Source organism: Bubalus kerabau, chromosome 6 (genome assembly GCF_029407905.1).
Source record: "Bubalus kerabau isolate K-KA32 ecotype Philippines breed swamp buffalo chromosome 6, PCC_UOA_SB_1v2, whole genome shotgun sequence".
NCBI classification, from domain to species: domain Eukaryota; kingdom Metazoa; phylum Chordata; class Mammalia; order Artiodactyla; family Bovidae; genus Bubalus; species Bubalus kerabau.
Window position 1 is genome coordinate 108565662 of NC_073629.1, and position 15118 is coordinate 108580779.

The window sequence follows — 15118 nt, forward strand, 5'->3', positions numbered from 1 at the left end:
GGGCCTGTGGTACCCTACCTGGCTTCGCTCTCGGTGTTCCCGCTGCCGGGACTTAGCCGCCTTCCGAAATGCCGCCGCCATGTCTGCTCACTTCTGGAAAAGCTCTATACACAATGCCGGTTTCGTACCGCTTCAGCCGCCGGACCACGGATCCTACCGGAAATAAGCCAAGCCACCAGCGACTTAGAACCGCCCACTTCCTCCCCGCAGCCTATCCAGCGCCTGTCTTTCCGGAAATACGTCATCTAGTGAAGGCGTCCACCACAGGCTACTTCTGGGAAGTGTAGTTCTCTAGGTCTAGTCTCGTGACTCTACAACCTCCCGTTCTTATTCGCCAGAGCTTGTCCACGTGTACCGAAACCTCGCCTTCGCGCTCGGCTCCGCGTTGGCACCTGGGAACACGTGGCTGGCACAGCCCTCGGACCGAATTGGGCCTGGAGTGTGCGCATGCGCGGTCTCCTACAGCGCTGCTCCACTTGCTGTATTTAAGCGGTACGTTTAAAGCTAGGAGCCTTGTGAATTTCCCGGTGTATCTGGAAGACCGCTCTAAAGAGAGACAAGAGTCCTTAAAACCACCTGTTGCTCTGCCACTTGTCTACATAACGTTGGACAGGTTACTCTGATACTGACAAGGGTTCCTGGCCTTCCCCAATCAACAGAAACTGACTAGAGATATGGATGTGAAAGTTGGATCATAAAGAAGGCTGAGCGCTGAAGAATTGATGCTTTTAAACTGTAGTGTTGGAGAAGACTCTTGAGAGTCCCTTGGACTGCAAGGAGATCAAACCAGTCAATTCTAAAGGAAATCAATCCTTAATATTCATTGGAAGGCTTGATGCCGGGGAGTTGGTGATGAACAGGGAAGCCTGAAGTGCTGCGATCCATGGGGTTGCAAAGTCAGACACTACAGAGCAACTGAGCTGAACTGATGCTGAAGCTGAAGCTCCAGTACTTTAGCCACCTAATATGAAGAGCCGACTCATTAGAAAAGACCCTGATACTGGGAAAGATTGAAGGCAGGAGGAGAAGAGAATGACAGAAGTCGAGATGGTTGGATGGCATCACCGACTCAACATGATTTTGAGCGAGCTCGGGGAGATGTTGAAGAACAGGGAAGCCTGGTGTGCTGCAGTCAATGGGGTCACAAAGAGTCAGAACGACTGAACAACAAGAGGCTAGACAAGAAATTCAGGCAGGACTTTACTGCAGCCCCTGTAGCTCCAAGCGGGAGCAAAAAAAGTAGCAGGTTCCTTTTCTGGGGAAGAGCTGGGAGGGGAGGCTAGTACCTTATTAGGGGTGAGGGCAAGGGTGTGTCCAGGGTTCAGGCCAGAGGAGTTGCTTAGGTGTGTTCTGCCCACCCCTTTATGGTGTTGAGTGCAGGGGGCTACCCTGCCTTCTTAGCTCTCAACACCTGATTTTTGCTGCTGCAACCCAGGAAGGGATAGTTGGATTTTTTGGTCTTTTTATATCTTTTGGTCCAGAATTTGCCCTAACTACACACACACACACACACACACACACGCACACACACAGTTACTTGACTTTAATGGCATCATTTTTCTCATGCATAAGCCAAGGATAATAATAGCATACACTGCTTGCCTCATAGGGCTGTCAAAGGGCTCATAGTTGAACAGAGAAGTCATATTATGGCACTAGTTACAAAGCTCTAAGTCACACCCTCAAGGTGTGGCTGAAAGAATCTCAGAGGCAGTACAATGTAATGATTGGGACCATAAACCACAGAGGTGTGATCTGATCCTGTTACTGGTCAAGACACAGTTAGCTTCATTGAAACTTAGTCCTCCATCGGTAAAATGGAGGTAATAATATTATACCTACAGGATTGTTATGAGGTTTAAATGAAATAATATGTTTAAAGTCCTTAATATTGTGTTCACTCATTGGCAAATTCACAGTCAGTTGGATCTATTACTGTTGTTATAACTAAACCTACCTGTAAAAATAGAGACAATGTTGAGCACAGCAGGACATTCCAGAGGCATTTGGCTTCTTTTCCCCCACGTAGAGCTAACCTTCAGTGAGTTCTGTAATTGTACCCATTTTCATCACAAGGCTCACCCCTCCAGCTGTGGAGCTCTGCAGAAAACCTCTACTCAGTCCCCAGAAGTGTGAACCCAGTAAGCCAGTGGGCATGTAAAAGCTGAAAGTAGCTGAGATCTGCTATGTGGAAAGTTTTTCCTGCCTCTGAGTCTGAGTCTTGCCCAACTAAGACCACCCGCATTAATAAAATTCAATCTCACTTGTTATTAATCGGTGACCATCGAAAGACAAGGATCATGATCTGGCCCTATCAAGCTTCACCTCAATTAAGAAGCCCAGCTATCAGGCAGAGTGACCAGGTAGCAGCCCCAGTAGCTCCTGCCACTTTCCCTGAAGAAGGCATTTAGTGGCAGAGACGTTCAGGAGAAGGCAACTCTGCACACTCGATTTGAATTGCACATCCACAACCTATCAGCTTGTGATCTGGGGCCACCTTGTCAAACTCTCTGGGCCCTCTGTACTACTCAGTAAAATAGTGATAACAGTAATAACCACCTCATATGGCTTTGGTGGGGCTTCCCAGGTGGTGCTAGTGGTAAAGAACCTGCCTGCCAACGCAGGAGACATGAGACACGGGTTCTAGCCCTGGGTTGTGAAGATCCCCTGGAGGGCATGACCATCCACTCCAATATTCTTGCCTGGAGAATCCCATGGACAGATGAGCCTGGTGGGCTACCGTTCATAGGGCTGCAAAGAGTCAGACACAATCTAAGCAACTTGGCATGCACGCCGGCATGGCTTTTGTGAGAACCAAAGGAAGTAACAACTGGCACTTAGCATGACACCCTGCGTATAATTGGCATTTAAGCATTGTTTAGTTCTCCCTGTGCTCTGTAGAAGTCAGTCATTTCACCCTCTGCACCCACAGACCCATTGCAAGGCTTGGGGTCATGAGGAAGGTGTTTCTGGGCAATCTGAAAGAGGGTGTCTGCTCAGATAAGAGGCCTGCAGGGGCTGCAGGCAGTCCAGCGGGCAAGAATGAGCAATACAGCAGAGAAGGAAGGGAGTTTTCTCACTAGGGGGGAGGGCTTGTGGTTACAAGCATCAGAGAGTGATTCAGCAGCCAGAGGAAACCATGAGAGGCCTGCCAGTCACCAGGCACCCAGAGCCTCCTTTTGTAAACTTTCAAGGTGAGAGAACAGCTGGGAGACCCTGAATAAGCCGCTCTCCACCCCAAGATAAGGAAGGTGGGGACCTCTAGGGTTGAGGGGAGGGACAACCAGATCCCACTCACCCAAGGCCAGTCGGCCTGGCCAGCATTCAGGATCTGCTTCCAGCCCCAGCTCAGACACACCTGTTCCCGAGAGGAGGGGTGGGGGGGTGGAGAAGACTGATGGGGAACAGGAACAGGGAGTCCATGAGGCTGATCCCTAGACCTCCCTGGGGCATGTCCACCTGTGTCAAGGGAAATTAGAGCAAGCAGGGAAATGTGAGCCTGCTGGCAATGGACAGGGGAAAGGATACAGCCCTGCCCTACACCAGTCTCCCTCCCTTAGGCTGGGCCAAGTCAAAAATCTCCTAACTTTCCAAGGCTTCCAGATTCCAAGAAGCAGAATCTTACCACTTGATGAGGAAAGAGAGTGTTGGGGGAGTTCGGCGGTAGCTGGGGGCGGCAGGGGGTTGGGGGAGTGTCCCCCATTTTGAATACCTACTGGTAATGGGTGTATTCTCACCCATTCCTCACAATTATGCAATGAGACTGGGAGTCCACCACTCTGAACAGATGAGAGTTGGAGAGTTCAAGAGGTTAAATGACTACAGAGGCTATGGAGCCTAATGATTAAGCTAGCTCCCTTTGTTTAGCTGTGTTTGTGTTTTTTTTTTTTGCGGGGGGTGGGGGCGGCGGGCGGCCCTAAAGAGCTTTGACATTTGATTGTCTGGATTTGAATCCAGGCTTTGCTGTTATTAGCTGTGTAACCCTTGGCAGGGTACTTACTCTCTCTGTTGCCTCCATGTTCTCATCCTTAAATTAAGGATAAAATTACATATTTCACAAAGCTGTTGGATAGTCAAGTGCATTAATATATGTAAAATGCTTAGGCGGGGACTGGTGCAAAGTAAGAACTCAGGAAATACTGACTCTTATTCAGGCTGCTCATCAGAGATTCAAACTGAGTAAAACCAGAGACCCCAAATCACTTTGCTGTACAGCAAAAATTAATGCAACATTGTAAATCAATTATTGTTGTTGTTCAGTAGCTCAGTCAAGTCCGACTCTTTGCGACTCCATGGACTGCAGCATGCCAGGCCTCCCTGTCCTTCACCATCCCCCGAAGTTTGCTCAAACTCGTGTGCATAGAGTCAGTGGTGCCATCCAACCACCTCATCCTCTGTTGTCCCCTTCTCCTCCTGCCTTCAATCTTTCCCAGCATCAGGGTCTTTTCTAATGAGTCAATTCTTCGCATCAGGTGGCCAAAGTATTGGAGCTTCAGCGTCAGTCCTTCCAATGAATATTCAGGACTGATTTCCTTTAGGATTGACTGGTTTGATACCCCTGCAGTCCAAGTGAATCTCAAGAGTCTTCTCCAACACCACAGTTCAAAAGCATCAACTCTTCAGTGCTCAGCCTTCTTTATGGTCCAACTTCAACTAAAAAGAAAAAAGACCCACAAGAGTACCTTTGATCCAGCACCTTCCTTACTCACTCATAACCACTCCATTTCTGAAGGCTGCTCACCTTTACCGTCCCCTCAACCCAGAGCAAACCCTTTCTTACCATCTCCTCCAACCAGGCAGTCTTCCCTCTGCTCCCCAGAGCTGGGAGTCTCCTATACCCGCAAGGCAAATTCCAAAGTCTGGACTGGCTACTCCCTCCCTGGACTCCAGGTAGTACGTGCCTGTGGAACCAATCTCAGCTTGGGGGTCCAAATGGAAGCAGTGTCTGTGATTCATTCATTCATCAGATATTTGTTGAGTGCCAGACATTGGAGTAGATACTGGGAATGCTGTGAACCAGAATAACGCAGTCCCTGTGCACAGAGTAGGTGTCAGGAACAACAATAATTAATAAGCAATTAGTTAGTCTTGAAAGGAAACCTGGCTTCAAGGGTGACTTGGGACCAGGAAGGCAGATATGTGATTCAGAAGTGGGAAAGCAGGGTATGCAGGAGCCCCAGTTTGGGAGGAAATGAGTCTCTGAGAGTTTGGCCAGACCCAGGCTGGAGGTGGGAGCACCTCTGTGGGCCCCGAATTTCTACTCTAGACCCTGAGGTTATTTCCAGGGTTGGTTTGTTGTCTCCTGTTTTGCAAACAGCGGGGCACAGCCTCCTCCTCCCTCCCCTCCCCTTCAGATTGAGGCTATTTATTCCTAGTGACAAGCCTGAGGATCCCAGGGGGGGTGGCCTCAAGGACCTGGAGGGGCCTTGTGTCCCTGGCAGGCGCCAGTGCTCCCTCCCAGGCAGGGCACAGGGAGGAAGTCGGAAGGTTGGAAACTGCAAAGGTCGGGGAGAAGGACTTCCCTCCATCGCCCCTTGCAAGCGCCCCATCCATGCACACTCCTCACACCCCTTCTTGAGAAGCTCTGAAGTCATGGGGCCTAGAATATGGGTCTCCCCTGGGCCTCAAAGGTCAAAACTATTCCTGGGCACTGTGGAGACCAAGGGAGGTCCTTCTCTGCTCCACGATGAGCTGGAGGCGGCGGTTACTTCTGTTTTCGCCACTTTAGAGTTGTGAAATAAAGCCCTTTGAAGGTCAAAGCCCTAGAGAGGGGGTCCTTGCTTCATTCCTTGTTTCCGGAGAACACCTTGGTTCCCACTGCCAGGGACGTGACAGCAGGGTAAAAACCACCCCCTCCTCCAGGCTGGCCTAAGTCCTCTTTTACAAATTCGGGCTGAGTGTGATCCCTGCGGGTAAACTGGGAGGGGGCGGGAACACGAAGTGGACACGAAGGAGGACTCTCTCTCGGTCCCCAAATGGACCTTGGTCTGCTGCCTCCGGGTATCCCTTGCCTAAGATTGAATACAGCTAGCCGCTGGGGGCGGCGAGGGGAAGGGAGATGGGGGGGAAGGGGGCGAGATGGGGGGGAAGGGAGGGAGGCCAGCAAAAGCTGAAGGGAGGGGACTGGGGCGGGGTCCTGGCGGCCATGGAAGGTTGGGAGAGCCAGGTTAGGCCGGGGGTGGGGGGGAAGGGGGGGGGGCGCTGGGGCCAGCTCCAGTCTAAAAGGAAGGTGGGGGCGGAGTCTGGCCCCCAGCCTCCGGGACGAGGACCGGGGGCGGGGTCCGCACCCCGCGGGCAGGGGCGGCCGGGGGCGGGGTCCGGGCGGGGCGGGCCCCCGCGCTCACTTCCTCGGGGAGGGATTGGGGCCGCGCTCCCACTCGCCCACACAGTCCGTGTGCCGCCGGCAGACTGGCCGGCTGCTCGCTCTGCCCCGGCTCGGCCCAGCCCGCTGGTAGGAGCCGCCGAGGGACGCGGCCCCGGCTGCCCACCTTCCCGCCCCCGCGCGTGAGCACCGCGCCCCGCTCTCGCCGCCCGCTTCGAGGTGAGCTCTTCGCCGAGCCTGGCTCCCCATCGCCGCTCCCGGCCCCCGCCCTCAGGCGGGAGGGGAGAGACGGTCAGCCGGGGGTTAAGGGTAGCCTCAGCCCCCGCCCTCTGCCCGGGGGCCCCGCCTGGGTCCGGCCGCGGGCGCCGGGAACCCGCTGGAGCCGGTGGCGCGCGGACGCCGAGCCCCGGGGGCGCCCCCCGGACCTCACCGCCCCGGGCCGCCTGGCCGGGGCGGGGGCTGCTACTCGAGTTAGGCGTGGGAGGGGGCCAAGTTTGAAATGGAAAAGCGAGAATCGAGAGAGACAGAGGGAGAGGGTTCAAGAAACCGGCTTCCAGAAAGCCCGGTGGGAGCGGGAGACCGAGACTGGACAGGAGCGGCGGCGAGCTGAGACCGGAGGGTACAGAGATACCTGAAACAGGGGCAGAGACCGGGGCGCAGGTCACCAGGAGGCAGACCCGAGGCTTTGGGACGGGCCCAGGTTTTGTGGAGCGGAACACTTTAGGAAAAAAGCATGCAGGAACCCCAGACGTGTTGTCGGCCCGGTCTAGGGCCTTGGAGGGTTCAGCGCAAATGAAGGGCCCCGGAGCTTAAACTTTATTAGTCTTGTGGTCATCAAGCCTCAGAGAGGCCTAGAGAGACATCCAGAGACTGAAGGCAGAGACACTCAGACATACAGAGATGCTAAGAGATAGAGAAGGGCGTTGGTAAGGACCGAGACATTCCACCCTTTGGAGACACTGAGATGCCAAGACTTGGGTGAGTGGAGGTAGAAATCCACAGAGGCTGAAGTTGAAAGATAGCCGGTCAGAGATACAGACAGGAGAGACACAGACACGAAACATACAGACAGCTGCTGAAGTACAGACACAGACGTCCGGAGCAGAGCGGAGTTAGACACCGAGACAGATGTCACGGAGGGACGGTGACAGTTTCCAGGACAGACCCCTAGGGACTCAGGCCCCGAAAGATTGGGAGGCTAGGACGTGGGGCAACAGAACTAGGAGAGCAGCGGATCTGAGACAGTAAGACATCAAGAAGGAGCCTCACACACTGCTGGAGACAGCCCCAACTTATTTTTAAACTCCAATCTTGGACGCTCTGCTTCAGCCCTGGGGGACCTGGGGTGAATGAACTGTTCCTCTTCTGTCCCCAGAGCAGCTGCTGGATCCTGCTTCCCAACCCCCCTTCTACCAAACTGCTCTGACTCCCAGGCCCCCATGGTGGTGGGAGGCGGGGAGAAGAGAGTGAAGATTTTGGGGTTGATGCCTGGTAGCAAGGATGAGGCGGGGGGAGTTTGATTTCTCCCCTCAAGTGCCTTGTCAACTCCTGAAAACTGGGGGAGGAGGGATCAGTTCTGATTGTGAGTCACAGCTGTGGGACCTGGCCAGGGTCCTCATGGACAGTGGGGGGTAGAGGGGGGCAAAGGGGTTGAGCGGTTGGCAGGGGTACTTGGAAAGACTTCTGGATGTCTTCCAGTCTCAGGGCCGGCAGCTGGGGAGAAGAGCCAGGCTCTTGTATAAGTGACATCACCCAGCATCTCCTGTCCCCCTGCTCTTAAATGCTGAACACCCCCTCCCCCACCATTTCTAGGGAAATCGGAAAAGGCTCCCAGCTGGGAGGCCGGGGACCTGGACTCTCTGATACCTGAGTGACTTTGGGCATGCTTCTGCCTTTTCCCTGGCCTCTGTACTCAGCTGTAAAGTGAGGATGATACCCTATCCTGCCTGCCTTATGTGTGATCTGATAGATGGTAGGGGCTTCCCTGGTGGCTCAGCCATAAAGAATCCGCCTGTAATGTGGGAGCTGCAGGAGATACAGGTTCAATCCTGGGAAGATCCCCTGGAGAAGGGAATGGCAACCCACTCCAGTATTCTTGCCTAGAGAATCCCATGGACAGAGGAGCCTGGCAGGCTACAGTACATAAGGATGCAAAGAGTCGGACACGACTGGAGTGACTTAGTGTGTACACACAGATGGTGGGTGGGCTTTGTGAGAGGCAAAACAGCATGCAGGCGTGTATACCTGTACACCTATGTTGGAGCTTTCAGAACTATGCTCACTGGAGTCAGACTTGCCCCCACTGGTCTCAGTGAGCCCCATAGCCTGGGCCTCTTCAGTTTCCCCAGCAGAACTAGAGGGTTTCCTTTTAGTTTTCTCCCCAGGCCCACCCTGAGAATGTCAAGGTCAAGTCCCAGCCCAGCCCCCTGACCCAGGCCTGGCTGAGAAACTGTAGTCTGACTCCAGTATGAGTAAGGGGCTAATAATATCAATAAAAACACTAAGAACTACCATTTACTGACTACTTAGTATCTCCCAGGTGCTTTCCAGGTATCATCAGATTTTTTTTTTCATCATATCCAAGTCTGGCAACAACCCTAGGAGATAGGAGGTAGTATTAGATGGGAAAACAAGCTGAGGGAGCCTAAGTGACTTGCTCGAAATCACCTCAGTTTATATTTCACAGTTCAGGCCTTTACATACCACAGGCTGCAGCCATTTAACCAGCCATTCTGAGCTGCAGATTTACGGGGAGGTGTCAGAAGTGTGTGTCTGAGTCAGGTGTAGAAGTGTATGTGTGTTGGTGGGGGCAGCGGCTGAGCGCCATCTGGCAGACTGAGCAGTCTCCCCCGCAACCCCCTACCAGCCATGGAGGCTCCCTTTAGCTCCCCAGCCCTGCCAGGAAAAGGGGGAGGAGGGAGGGGCAGAAAAAGGGCAGAGACAGGTGGGCCTTGAGAGTGCCCTTCACTCTGTCCTCATCAGAGCCCAGCTGGACAGACTAGGGGACCAGGGAATTCTGGGAGAGAAGCTGAAGCCACGCCCATTCCCTATTTGGGGTGCCCCTGTCTCAGAGTGGTGACTGCCTCCCAGGGGGCGGACCTAGGACTAGTCTGGGCCTGGGAAGGTGGTTGCCGGGGGCCAAGCCAGGAAGGAAGGGAAGGCCCAGGGCTCTCCCGGAGCCATGCATGGCCACTCGCCACCTGTGCGGCCCCCTGCTGCCCAGTGGCCAGCAGCCCAGGCCACCCTCAGATGTTGGGCCAGAAGAAACCTAGGCCTGAATGGTGGGAAGTGGACTCCACCCTCCAGCATAGCCCCCAGCCCAGGAGTCTCCACTCTGAAGACCCCAGCCCCTGGTGGCTCCTGGCCTGGAGCATGAACTGAGTGACCTTCCATGACAGAAGGGTAGCTGCGAGCTCGAGCCACCCCTTCAGAAGAGCCAGGCCCTCCAGGCCTGGGGCATCTGCTGGTGCCTGGAGTCTGAGCAACGCTTGTTGCTAGAATTTCCTGCTGGGGGTGGCTGAGAAAAGGAGGGCTTTTCCTTCAGCTTGAGCCAGGCCACGCTCTGGGGACTGCCAGTTCCTGGGGTCTAATGGGGTGAGTGGGTTGGTGGGTCCCTTTGTGCTCCTCAGATTCATCTGCAGCTGTGAGAAGATCCCCTTCCCAGGGGCCTGGTGGTTCCTCTCCACCCAAGATCCCAGTCCTGAGAGAGCAGGCTTCTTGATGGAGAAGGCTGGGGTGGGGAGCTGTGAATTTGGGGCTCGAGATGGGAACAAGGGACAGCAGAAGGGACCGGGAACCCCACTTCCTAATCCTCCCTACTCCCCAAGCTCCTGCTGCAGAGGCAGCTGTGTGGATGACCTCATCCCACAAACATGCTTTGTTCCTGAGAAAATGGAAAGTGTCTGAGGTTTGGTGGGGGGCTGGGTGTCTGCAGCAGCAGCTCTCCGTGCTCCCCCTTGCCTGACTCCCCACCCTAGAGGGGGCCTGACTGGAGAGGAAATATCTTCAGTGGCTCCCACTCTCTCGCCCTTCACTCCCCCAGCCCCAAACCCTTAGAAAAGCTGGAGACAGGCTGTCTTCTCCCAGAGGCAGGGGGAAGGAAATAATGACCCAGGGGATGGAAAGATTCTGGGGCTCTGCAGGCACTGCCAGGAGTGATGTCCTGCAGGAGAGAGGGCAGAGGGCACACTGCATCATTGCCTGTTCCCCTCTCTGTCCCCAAGCATCTCGTTTCCCTTTTTTCTCCCCTGTTGCTGGCAAAACCTGACAGCTGGCCATCTGTGCTGTCACCGCTGCTGCAGAGGTTGCAGGCCAAGGCTGCCCAGGCTGATGTGGCCAAAGATGCAGAGGGAAGTGGAGTGGGGTGAGGGCAGAGGGTCCAGCTGGGGAAGCTTGGCTGTGTCCAGCTTGCAGGATTTCCTTCCTGGTTAAACCTGGGCTGAGCCTCTGAAGTCCTTGTTGCTGGATTCTCCTGGGAAGGGAGGCCCAATGTCATTTCTCCCATCAGCCTCCTCCACCTCTACCATTCACTGGCCCAGCATCCTTCTTACACTCTGCTGTTTCCTGAATCGGATTGAGGCAGGGAGAGGGGGGTGGTGCAAACAACCCCATTGTCATCCCAAAGCTCCTCACTCCAGGGCTCTGGGTATGTCCCTTCCTGGGAGTCAGGAGCCAGTGAGAGTACTGTTCATACGGGAGAGGGTAGGGTGACTCCTTGCCCCAGCTCCTACAGCCTTTTGGAGACAGTAAAGACAGTGGAGGCTAAACTCAGGCTAAATGTAGGGGCAGGAAATGAGTCACTGACCCAGGAAAAGCCCCCTCCCCCCAGTTCTGCCAGGGCCCAAATAAGAAAAGAACTTCTGCTTCCTGATTTTTTCCTGACCCCCCTCACCCCCAACATTAAATACAGAAATAAACATACAGGACTCTTACGTTCCCAGAAGCACCCATTCCCCATCACCATCTGCTCTGACCTGGCATTTCCTATGCCTAGTCTCTTGTTCTTTTTTTTTAATGCAGTGTGGCTAAGCCACAGCTCCTCGGGGTGACCCCTGCCCCACCTTGTGCCCCTAACAGGGCTCACTCACAGCCACCATGAGCGAAGCCTTTGACTGTGCCAAATGCAGCGAGTCCCTGTACGGGCGCAAATACATCCAGACAGACGATGGCCCCTACTGCGTGCCCTGCTATGACAACACCTTCGCCAACACGTGTGCCGAGTGCCAGCAGCTGATCGGACACGACTCACGGGTAAGGACTGGACCACGGAGGGCAGGGAGTGGGTGGAAGCTGGCAGGAGGGGGCAAATGTGCCAGCACCCTTGCCACGCTCCCTCCAGGAGCTGTTCTATGAAGACCGCCACTTCCATGAGGGCTGCTTCCGCTGCTGCCGCTGCCAGCGCTCCCTAGCCGACGAGCCCTTCACCTGCCAGGACAGCGAGCTGCTCTGTAACGACTGCTACTGCAGTGCCTTCTCCTCGCAGTGCTCCGCCTGCGGGGAGACCGTCATGCCTGGTATGTTCCCGGGGGCTCCCAGGGGCTCGCGCTGCGTGGGACTGGTATGCCTGGCATCTGTGTAGCATCCATGCGTGTGTGTGGGACTGGCATGCCTGTCTGATATGTACAGGGAGGCTTGATAAAGAACTGGCCATGCCACACGTTCCTGGAAATTGTGTGCAGGATCTGTTGTGCCTCTTTGCTCTTTGGAGCTTAGCACGTGCAAGGACTGACACAACACGTGATACACACCTGGGAGCTTAACACATTTGGCACACATAGTGTACTGAGATTGTCAGTGTTTGTTGCATTGGGGCTTGTGTGCAAAGACAGAAAAGACAGATACATAGAGGACTTAACACGTGTGGCGACGTGCATGGCTGATAGAATGTGAGGACTTAGAACACGTGGAGCTTGGCATGATGAGGATATGTCGGGGCTTCCTATGTACTGAATGTATCATGTCTGAGACATTAGACTCGCTTGCCTCGTAGATGGGGTCTTTGTGTGTGTGCTCACACTATCACATCTGGTGTATAAGGGCTTGCTTAGCATATACTGAGTCATCGCGCCCATCACCTAGAGGCCTGGTTGCAGCTGAGGTCGTCATATTCTGGGACATGTGGGGACTTCACTTAGGCCAAACCCTCAGGTCATGTGCTTAGCCAGCATGTCTGGTGTTGGGGGAAAGTTAGCATATGTAACATACGAGGTGGGGACCCTGGTGAAAATGCATGGACACCACTTTCAAGGCTGCGGGAGCAGCAGGGACCCTCCTGGAGGGTAGCAGAGGGTGGCACTCAGGAGCCTGGGACACAGCCTCTGATGGGACCCCTGTTCCCCACAGGGTCCCGGAAGCTGGAGTACGGAGGCCAGACGTGGCATGAGCACTGCTTCCTGTGCAGCGGCTGTGAGCAGCCGCTGGGTTCCCGTTCCTTTGTGCCCGACAAGGGCGCTCACTACTGCGTGCCCTGCTATGAGAACAAGTTTGCTCCTCGCTGCGCCCGCTGCAGCAAGGTGGGGGCAGCGTGGAGCTCCACTGCACTTGGGAGGGGGTGAGCAAGGCTCTGTTGCGGGGTGGGAATCCCCACGCCCCCCCCTTTGCTGACAGAGACTGCTCCCACAGACGCTGACGCAGGGTGGCGTGACATACCGTGACCAGCCCTGGCATCGAGAATGCCTGGTCTGCACTGGGTGCCAGACGCCCCTGGCAGGGCAGCAGTTCACCTCCCGAGAGGACGATCCCTACTGTGTGACCTGTTTTGGAGAACTCTTTGCACCAAAGTGCAGCAGCTGCAAGCGCCCCATCACAGGTGGGTCAGGGGGTCCAAAGACGGAGTGGGTCAGGTGTAGGTGGGGGGGCAGGGGACCTGGTCTCGGTGAGGCCAAGGGACAGGACCGCCCTCCAGACGGCAGCGCTAATCCTCAGCCTCCCTCCAGGACTCGGTGGAGGCAAGTATGTGTCCTTCGAAGACCGCCACTGGCACCACAGCTGCTTCTCCTGCGCCCGCTGCTCCACCTCCCTGGTGGGTCAGGGCTTCGTGCCGGACGGAGACCAAGTGCTGTGTCAGGGCTGCAGCCAGGCAGGGCCCTGAGCCAGGGCTCCGGGACTAAGGCTCCTTCTCCAGACCGCCACTGGGACCCAGCCTCTCCCCAATTTGGGGCTCCCCTTGGGCTCCAGGATTCAGCCTCCCCACTCCAGCGTCCTCAATCTGGTACTTCCTGACCCAGGGCCCCCAAACTTGGGCTCTCCCGGAGCCTTCATCATCATTCAAATCCCCTCCCCAAACCTGAACTCCAGAACTCTGTCCTCTCCCTTCAGGTCGGGCTTGCTTCCCAGACCAAGCCCTTTCCCCAAATCAGGGCTCTGGGACCCAATCCCCCTTCAATGTAGACTTGTCTCCAAAGACTTTAGGTCTCCTTTGGGTGCCTGAGAGGTCCTCAAAAGTCGAATATACTCAGGCTTGACGCTCCCCACCCCTGTCCCACTGGGATCCCCAAGGATGGGGCTGTCTGGGGCAGCACTGCGTAGGGGGTCCTAGGGTACAGGTTTTTGCCCATCCCGTGTTGTGAGTGTTTTTCTCTTTTCATTTCAGCTCCATTTTGCCCAGAGATGGGCAGAGGGGTGGGTTTGGCTCACCCCCCTGTTTCAGATTCTGCAATAAAGCAGTATGAGAAAGTGAAGGCCTCTGTTTGGCTGGGGGTGGGGGGAGCGGGCGGAGGCGGGTTGGAGGGGCAAGGAAGGTTCCTTCGCACAGCAAGGGACTCGGAGGTTCTTCCCACCTCCTCCCTGCAGGACAGGAGGAAGCTTCTAGGCGGGGTGGGAAATCTCTCCCCAGAAAGGGGATCCCCGCCGCCGCTACCGTCCCTCTCTGGCTTAGCCGGCCTCCCTTCCACCTCCCCCGCCTGCTGGCAAAGGGCTTTTTCCTCCGGTGAGGAAGGGAGGGATTTAGGGAGGTTGCGGACCGGAGCCGGGGCGGGGGCGGCTGGTGTTGGGTTCCCCGCCAGGTACAAGTCGCTCCCCTCCCTTTACAGCCCCCCACGAACCCCACGGAGCATCCAGTGCGAATCCCGAGTCTGGGCCCAGACCCTCAGCCCCCTTCCCCCGCTTTCCTAGGATTAGCGGAGGCGGCCCGGGATCCGATCGCGGCCGCACGTTTTTTGCCAAAAAAGGCAAGGATGCAGCTGCACGCGCCGCGAGAACATCTGGATCCGATTCCCGGCATGAATGGGTCATGGCCCCGCCCCACCGTGATTCAAGGGCGGGGGCGGGAATGAGCCCGGGGGTGGGGGGGTGAGGGGGCTGTCCCCCAAAATGAGGCGATGGGGCGGAGCGCTGCTCCCCTCTCCCGGCGTCCGACTCCCCTGCCCCTGCGCTCTCGGCGGCCTGCGATGTGGGCTCCGCGGTCTAGACTGGCGGAGCCCGACTCGTGCGTCCTGGCGGCCGGCGCGGGCTGAGCCACTGACTTCCCGCCCGCGGTCTCCCCCTGGGTGGGGGGCCCCCGGCCCGGCGGGCTGGCGGGCGGACCTTCGGCGCCCAGTGGGGGAGGGGCCCTCCGGGCGGGCAGAACCGCGTGATTATATGTATCTGAAATGAAATCCTCTCCGAAATTCTATGGGGCGGGCGTTTTTCCATTTCACAGAGGTGGAGACTCTACTTGTCAAGTTCCCAAAATAGGTAGATCCGGGGTTCTACTTTCCACGCTGCCTTCCCGGACCAATCTGAATCCTAAACTTTGACATTTTCAACAAACCTTGATGAATGCCCGGCCCACCGTGTGTGCTTATCATTAATGATTGT

The 15118-nt window shown here is 55.8% G+C and overlaps 2 protein-coding genes across 4 annotated transcripts in view; one reads left to right on the plus strand and one right to left on the minus strand.

The window, feature by feature from the left end:
* Nucleotides 1–15118, minus strand: part of UTP11 (UTP11 small subunit processome component) — a 250829-nt gene that overhangs the window by 11053 nt on the left and 224658 nt on the right. Inside the window, exon 2 of one of the 2 annotated variants that reach the window (XM_055586345.1) lies at nt 19–138. In XM_055586345.1, coding sequence (XP_055442320.1) covers nt 19–81 — 63 coding nt within the window. In that variant the 5' untranslated portion in view covers nt 82–138. Of the gene's footprint in view, nt 1–18; nt 201–15118 lie in introns of those variants that run through there. The other variant, XM_055586346.1, reaches the window with a different exon arrangement.
* Nucleotides 6332–14014, plus strand: FHL3 (four and a half LIM domains 3). 2 transcript variants are annotated; one of them, XM_055586342.1, is made up of 6 exons: nt 6332–6541; nt 11342–11572; nt 11661–11835; nt 12665–12834; nt 12944–13130; nt 13258–14014. In XM_055586342.1, exons 2-6 carry the CDS (start codon nt 11417–11419, stop codon nt 13410–13412), a joined length of 843 nt encoding a protein of 280 aa, XP_055442317.1. In that variant the 5' UTR covers nt 6332–6541; nt 11342–11416; the 3' UTR covers nt 13413–14014. The 2 variants fall into 2 exon arrangements, with proteins under 2 accessions (XP_055442317.1, XP_055442316.1); XM_055586341.1 differs by having other exon boundaries at nt 6334–6541; nt 11399–11572; nt 13258–14013.